Consider the following 7,764-nt stretch of genomic DNA (forward strand, 5'->3'; position numbering starts at 1 on the left):
GTTCTGATAAATTGATATAGGATAGTATTGAGGGCATGATTTTTTTTTTTCCTAAGGTGGTTGTATTTCCAAAACTGGTTGATGATGATACTCCAGTAATCGGACCCTCTTCAGGAATAAAAATAGTAGACTGTTAAACTTGAATGGCATATTATAGTTTGCTAATTGTTATTTGATAGTTAGCTTTTGAAACTGGCCTATAGTCTCCAGACTACTTTGAGAATTAAATCTTACAAAGTACTTAAAAAGTCAACAGTTATATATTCATATATTTTGATAGTTTATTAATAAAATATTATTATTAGAAACTTAGAGAACAAATGCTTCATTCATTTTGTTTTGGTCTCTGGGGAAAGGGAGTGTTTTATAACAAAAGTTTAGTTCTTGCATCTTTTTCTATAGCTTGGTTGTAAAAAATAGTATTGATTGATCATCAATCCCAACTCCTTTGAAGCATATAAACAGATTTAGGAAATGAGTTAATATCCAACAACCACCCAGGGATCTTTTAGATGTCTTATGAAACATCCAGTAGTCAGAAATACTATGTAATTTAGATGTTCTACAAATGGAAACTGATAATAAAATACATGTTTTGTGTGTATGCTCTATGTCATTAAAGTCCGTGCTGTCCAAAATATATAAAGTCAACATTAATTTGTTGCATATCCTCATAAGATAGCAATAGGTTAATTTAGGAGCTATGCTTTATAATCCCAGCTGTGCCTTTAACTCACTAACTCATTAACATAATATTTCACATTGTAGTTTCATTTCATCTGCCCAAATATTTATTTTAGTTGAATTCTTACATATTTATGTTTTCTTGAACTTAATTTACCAGTGTGGTTATTATTGTATTATAGCTTTTTCTGATATTAGTAATAAGTTTATTTCCATATTAACTCAGATTCGAGTGAGAGTTGACAAGGATCCAGAACTTGGATTTAGCATATCAGGAGGGGTTGGGGGAAGAGGAAACCCATTCAGACCTGATGACGATGTGAGTTTTGTTTATATATCCTTGAAATGCTCATTAATTTTTATTCACTAAATTAGTACCTTTTATGTATAAGTAAAAATCTAACATATTTATATAGATATAGACAGACATCACCTTGTGATTTCCCTCTGTATTGTTCAGCTTTTTGTTTTGAAATGTGATCAGCTCAAATTGTTTAAGGGCTACAAATTTAACCAAAAATTTTTAATGTTCATTATATTGTGAAGTGATTTTTTAATTGTTAATACTTTTCTTCACATCTATAGAAGTAACTTTTTTATCACTTTAATAAAAATCACTAAAGTAAGAATTACCAGAAGCACAAATAACATAGCGTGGTCACAATATTATTCAGAGGAGACAGGGAGAAAACTTGCACCACAATTCAAATATTTGCATACTATTAAAAAAAAGATTGCTCCTTGGTACTGTTTTATTTATGCATCAAATAATTATCAAATCATTATCTTTTTTGTTGTTATTAAAGGGTATATTTGTAACAAGGGTACAGCCTGAAGGGCCAGCATCAAAATTACTGCAACCAGGTGATAAAATTATTCAGGTAACTAAGATACATTTTTTTATTACTTTTTGTTTTATAACATCTGCCTTCCTCATCAAGGGCTTATTAAATGCCAGATTTGAAAGTAAGCATTTTATGAAGATATCTTTAAATACTTGTGGATGAAAACAGTGGCGTTTCTTATAGGCTACTCTCCAGTGCTTTCATAGCTTAAAATATTTCCACCTTGTACCTTGGAAGATCATACTGATATTTTTAAATAAACCTTAGCATTTTTTGGAATATATCTTAGCCTTTTGTTTAAGTTTACGAATGTTAACTTCTTCTAAAATAAGATGATGAAAGAATCTCCTCTGTGTGTTACGAGAATTAAAGGATTTAATTCACAAGAAGCACTTAGAACTGTGTGTCTGATGTATAGTAAAACATCATTAGATGTTTAGCTTAAATTATAAGAAGTGTAGTGTCCTTGATCTGGTGGCTCCTAGGCAATGGAAAGACTAGGCCTTGACCTCTTTTACCCTTGCAGCTTGGTGACCTCAGTTGTACCTTAGCGTATACACACAACACCATGTCTGACACTGTCTTAGACAAGTGCTTCCTAATGTCAGGTTGCTGTGTAAGAATCATCTGAAAATGTGGGCAAGATACAGGTCCTGGGTCCCACCTTCAGAGATTTTATTTCCATAGAGATGGGTTAGGGCCCAGGAGTCTAGATGTTGTTTTAAATTGCCAAAATGATGCTTATTTTCTGCCAGGTTTGTGAGCTGGCAGAAATTCAAATGCACAAATGCAAATAAATGACTATGAAATTTTTTTTTAAGCTTTTTTCTTCTTTCTTCTAGGCTAATGGCTACAGTTTTATCAATATTGAACATGGACAAGCAGTGTCCTTGCTAAAAACTTTCCAGAACACAGTAGAACTCATCATTGTACGAGAGGTTTCCTCATAAGAGCTGTGGACTAAAAAATGGAGAGACAGCAAGATTTATTGGAAGATACTTGCAGGGGAAATTAATATTTTGACTATTTTTATATATAAAGAACTCAAATATGTTCAAATTTGTACATTAATGAAATAATGGAATTTGTGGTTAGAGGGAAAGAACCACTGTACAGTATATAGGGGAGACTGTTGAATTCATACCATATAAAACTTTTAGGTTTTTAAACATAGCAGTCAAGGCTACAAAAACAAATGTATGTTGTTTTTGTATAGAGTGTAGGTTTATTTTTGGATTTCATACACATGATTGAACTCTGTGCAAGGCTCTAGTTAGCCTTGATTGTAGCCCAGAGACAGATGGCAGAGCTATCTATCTCATAGCTTTTATGCCCTTATTTTTATTCAACTGGTATTAATGTTTTTCTGCTGAAACTTTTTTTTTTATGTGGGCAAGAGATTCAAAGTGTTGGCTTTTGCTATGTGCATATTGAATTGAAGAATGAGTAGGTGAAGGTGGTGCTGGTGGGTTCACTTTCCAAGGCCAGATTAAAACAGTTATTTCCTATAAAAATCTGGAAGCAAAGAATGAAAAAAAAAACAGCTGTTAATGTGTTTTTATTAATAGAATAATGCAATAAAAAATGTGATGTCTTTTTAAAGAAATAAAAAAGACAATAATTGCATTTTATGAGCTCTTCAGGATCTGTTCTTGTCATAGCCATTACTTTACATCTGCTACTAGTGAATCAAGTTTCAATTTTTTAGTCACAGGAAATTTTTAACTCTTCTGTAGATGCATGTCCATGCATTTTCTTTCCTTTTTGTTTTTTTTTTTTTTTTGGTCCATGCATTTTCCGTGATGCAGAAATTCCTTGATTTTTTGCAAATGGTGGTACTTGCAATTTGTTTTATAATTAGTACTCCATTTTAATCTTAATTTATAATTTTTATTTTAAGCAACAAATGAAACTGAAATGGCCAGTTTTAAGATTGTGTTGCTGTAACACAAAATGTAAGAAGATTTAGGAAAGCCTCTTGATTTTGTTTGGCCTCAACATTGCCTTGGTAAAGTAAAAGGAAACAGTACGCATGGAGCTAGGAAACCAAAGCAAGTTTGTGAAACTGGCACAGTGATAGAGAATTGCTGTGGAGAGTTGTAGAGCAAAGGGATGGGTCCTTGAGGCCTACCAGTGTGTAATGGTGTTCAGATAAAGGGCTGTTCCTACAGGTAACATTAAATGTGAACTCGACACTTCAGAGTCTTTAAAGGGTTTCTAAGTGTATCAGTGTAATAGTGTTTTACCACCAACTGCCTTTGTTCCTCGTTAGTGTAACAATTATTTGATAGAGGTTTATTAATTTTGTTCAAACCATTAATTTTATTTGTTTTTGTTCTGTCTATGTAATCAAATAAAATTTGAGTGACATGCAATGGTAAGAATTAATGCATGGTTATTTGGACCAGAAAAAAGTGCCATAGAAGACCAATAACTGTTTTTAGTCGAGGCTAGTCTGAGCGTTTCATTAGAGCAATATTCAGTTATTGCAATTCATTTTTAATTACTAAGAAATATAATTTTGGAATTTTGAATCTGTTACGCTTTGTTCTTCAACCTTGTTTTAAGGTTAAGTCTTCTATAAGACTAGCGAAAACAGCAATCTGCATTATTTTTGCAAAAGTGAGTTGGACTCGTTTGTTTCTTGCTAGTCAGAGTAAATAGGCAGTACTTCTAAAAAGATGTGAACTCCAATACTGCACTTCTTTCAAGATGTTATCAATTGGTTATTGTACTGTATAGTTTTAATAATATTGATTGAAGCCCTTTAACAACTCTTTGTAAATTTTAACTCATTTTAGTTGATTTTCAGTACTATTTACATAGGAATTGATTTTTATGGATATAGTAGACAAAAATGTGCTGTATTTTGATAAAATTCATTTATTGTATGTGTGTTGTAATCTCTAAAAAATGACAAACAGCTTCTTTAAGACAAGCCTTGGTGTTCCCTTTATTCATAGTTTATTTTAAAATATTAATTTTGGCATTCTAAAATTACTCCCATCATTTTTTATTGGTTTCAGTCAACTTCTCACAGTCACATTCTGCTTTTAATAAGGAATACAAAAAATAGGTATAATTCTGACATTTTCAACTTCTTTACCTTGAATCAGATACACAGACTGTGATTTTGGAAAAGGAAATAAGCCACAAAGAACAATTGATTCATCAATGATCTAACCTTAAATTAGTTGTCTGCACATTATATTGAAATATTACAAGTACAACAAATGTTATATACACTAGTATTTTCTTCTATTCTAGTTAATTTAAAAAAATTTTAATGTTCTCGTAACACACAAAGTCAAGTAAGAAAGTTTGTTACAAGATGAGTAACATGACACATAACTTAAAAAACTAATAGCAAAATAGTTTTGCACTTAAATAGCCAAAGTTTTCTCCTAAAATGCTGGAAAATTAAAATTAAATAACAAGAATTCTTCATTAGAATTTTTGTTTTGGTAATGATAAAATTTCAAAATTTGAATAAAAGAGTAATAATTTAAATCTTTTGAGGAAATAGAAAAGACATTTTTAGTTTATATATTATTGAGTAATCTGTAGTTAAGGCCCATGCCCATAATTGATATACTTATTTTTAATAAGTATTATGTAGCAAACCATCAAAACCAAAACTGTCTTATTTTTAGTAACAGCATTTAAAATTGACCACCCTAAAATTTTAAACCATTAAAAATTATACGTCCAGCACAAAATTGTTTACACAAACTAAAGTTTTATGCTGATTCATTAAGAAATCATTGGTTCCTCTGAGTCCATGAAATTCTAAAACTCCCTACACATTTATTTTGTAAATATTTTTCTGACCTCTTTGGACTTGAAGCTGTGTATATACTTGAAAAATTCTTTAAGAACATTTAATCCCTCGTATTTCTGGGTATGGAAGAAGTGTAGGTTTACCTTATTTTTTACTTCTGAAGGAAGCCTTTGGGATGGAAATGCTTTTCAGTTCATGATTGGTGATCAGTCACATCTACTTGAAAAGGTATTTTTTTCATTCTTTGTTGAAGTTCTTATTAGCTTATACTTTTGGTTTAATGTATAGTAAATAGATTTCTTATGAACGATATATTGAAATCAAAATTAGAATAATTTTGTTTCATTAAAAGAGTTAATGAATACACATAATTGATGATGAACAAGGGAACAAGCAATTACTTTTAAAAGGTAGTCTAGATTATATAAGTAGCCAGCTCAAACCTTTAGGTAATCCTTTTGTTTCTAATAATAGAATTCAGAAAAGGTTGACTATCTTATATCTAAAGCTGCTGTTTCTTTACCTCTGCAGAACTTTAAGCCCAGCAGGGTAACAAACACAGTCATTTATAGTTTTGGAAAAATCTTAAGAGAATGCCATTTTCTTTTTAGGACTTTGCATACTCTTTGTGAAGCAATTTGCGGAATTAAAATTTACGGTCTCCAAAAATGTACAGTCCTAAAATCCAAGCAGCATTCTAAACTGAGAAGGTTTATTTGGGGAAAATACCTCAGTAGAATTTTTAAGAAAGAGACTGAAAAATGATGCTACTGTTATAATTCCCTTTTTCAAATATAACAACTAGGGACAGTTACAAACTTTCATGGGATTTCATCTGGCCAACCTAGCTTCTCAGTCAGCCCTCAATCTGATTTCAGGATGAAATATGAAAAGCTCATGTATGCTTTCCTGCCCCCAACCCTGTGATTCAATAAAGCTATTTTTGTTTTGTATGAAGAACATTGTCGATAAATATTTTTCCTCAACTGACCTTGCTTTAATCTAATCAAACCAGTTTTGTTCCTCCAAGGCAGAGCTTTAGAAGGATCTTTTTTTTATATGTTCTTCCCAACTAATTTCCTTGTCAGGAAACTTAAAGAAAAATAAGCTAAAAATGAAGAAATAAAATTGAAGAAAAATTAGAATGTGGAGCATGAGTTCTTAGGGTAGATGATTGTAGGACTCCCCATCTTCATGAAGGGCCAAACCTAATACTCAGAACTAATGCCATCCCAGAATGGATATTAAAACATTTCCTTCACATTTGGATCATCCTTCAAAGGAGTATTTGTTTTCCCGAGAACCATGTGCAGGCTTATCTCCCAAAGTAAATTGTTCAAGGTTGTACACTGGCTCATCCTTCATGCTCCCCTTCCCATCCATATCCCTAGAAGTGACAAAAGATGATTTAATACTATGATAGGTAAAAGTAATTTCCAAAGTTTTGGAAAATAAAGGTGTACACTGGATAAACTTCAAGGAATTGTTGGAAGACCTAGGGCAGTTAGGGCCAGAAGATTCTACCGCAAAAGGTGAATTTGGCTTCAGGGATACCTCAAAAGTAGAGACTGGACAGTGGATCAAGCAGGAGTTCTAGTGATGGTTGGGTGCTGCATCATGAGAAACTGGTTAGGACAACCACCTTTTTTATGCCAAGCAATGTGCAGGAGATGTCTGGCCCAAGGCAGGAGCAATGCGTATGGATGCTTAGATTAGAAAAAAATAGTGCGGCCATTTTGAAGTGGCGTGGCCTACCCAGTGTAATATCGCCTTCACTCACCATCAGTGCAGGTAGTTTGAGAAGGTTATTCGCTTACTGCAGTTCAAGCTCATACTACGATGATAACAAGAGTTACTGAACAATTGAAGAAAAGCATCACCATGAATGTCACCAAAGAAATCACTATTTAAAAGCAATATCTTCTGAAACTTATGAAAGTATTTAAATATCTTTATAATGTAAAGTAAAATTTGTCACAAATTCAACAACTGTGCTAAGTAGGAAGTATACACCTAAAGAGCAAATCAACTCTCTCTCTTAGATTTGGATTCCATAGAATGTAATGCAAAAGAACTAAGAAATAGTGTGAAGTGAGACAGGAATAGTCTTCATGTTCCAACTTGGATCCAATGGGAGTTCAAAGGGAGAAGGCAGGAGATAGATACAGAATGAGAAAAAATGCTCAAGAAAATGTCCTAGATCTGAAGAACAGCATAGGTCCTCAGATCAATGGGTCCATTCATAACAAAAACTGTAACATGAACACACTTATAAATAGATCTTCATGAAATTTCAGATCAGGACACCATGCAAAGTTCCAAAATGTGAAGGAAATTACTTGCAAAGTGAACAAAATCAGATTGACTAACAATTTTCATCAGCATCATTGGATGCAAGGATACAGTAAAGCAATATATCCAAAACTTTAAGGTTATTTAAGTCTGAAAGCAAAA

The 7,764-nt window shown here is 32.3% G+C and overlaps 1 protein-coding gene across 13 annotated transcripts in view; it reads left to right on the forward strand.

Annotated features, from left to right (window-relative positions):
* The window catches only part of ERBIN (erbb2 interacting protein), a 107,490-nt gene extending 103,023 nt beyond the window's left edge, over positions 1-4,467 (forward strand). For all 13 annotated transcript variants that reach the window (XM_067730832.1, XM_067730836.1, XM_067730839.1 and 10 more), the window contains 3 exons: positions 911-1,003; positions 1,491-1,565; positions 2,372-4,467. In XM_067730832.1, coding sequence (XP_067586933.1) covers positions 911-1,003; positions 1,491-1,565; positions 2,372-2,479 — 276 coding nt within the window. In that variant the 3' untranslated portion in view covers positions 2,480-4,467. The remainder of the gene's footprint in view (positions 1-910; positions 1,004-1,490; positions 1,566-2,371) is intronic.
* The last annotated feature ends 3,297 nt before the right edge of the window (positions 4,468-7,764 follow it).

The sequence above is a fragment of the Pseudorca crassidens genome, chromosome 3, assembly GCF_039906515.1.
Source record: "Pseudorca crassidens isolate mPseCra1 chromosome 3, mPseCra1.hap1, whole genome shotgun sequence".
In the NCBI taxonomy this organism is placed as follows: domain Eukaryota; kingdom Metazoa; phylum Chordata; class Mammalia; order Artiodactyla; family Delphinidae; genus Pseudorca; species Pseudorca crassidens.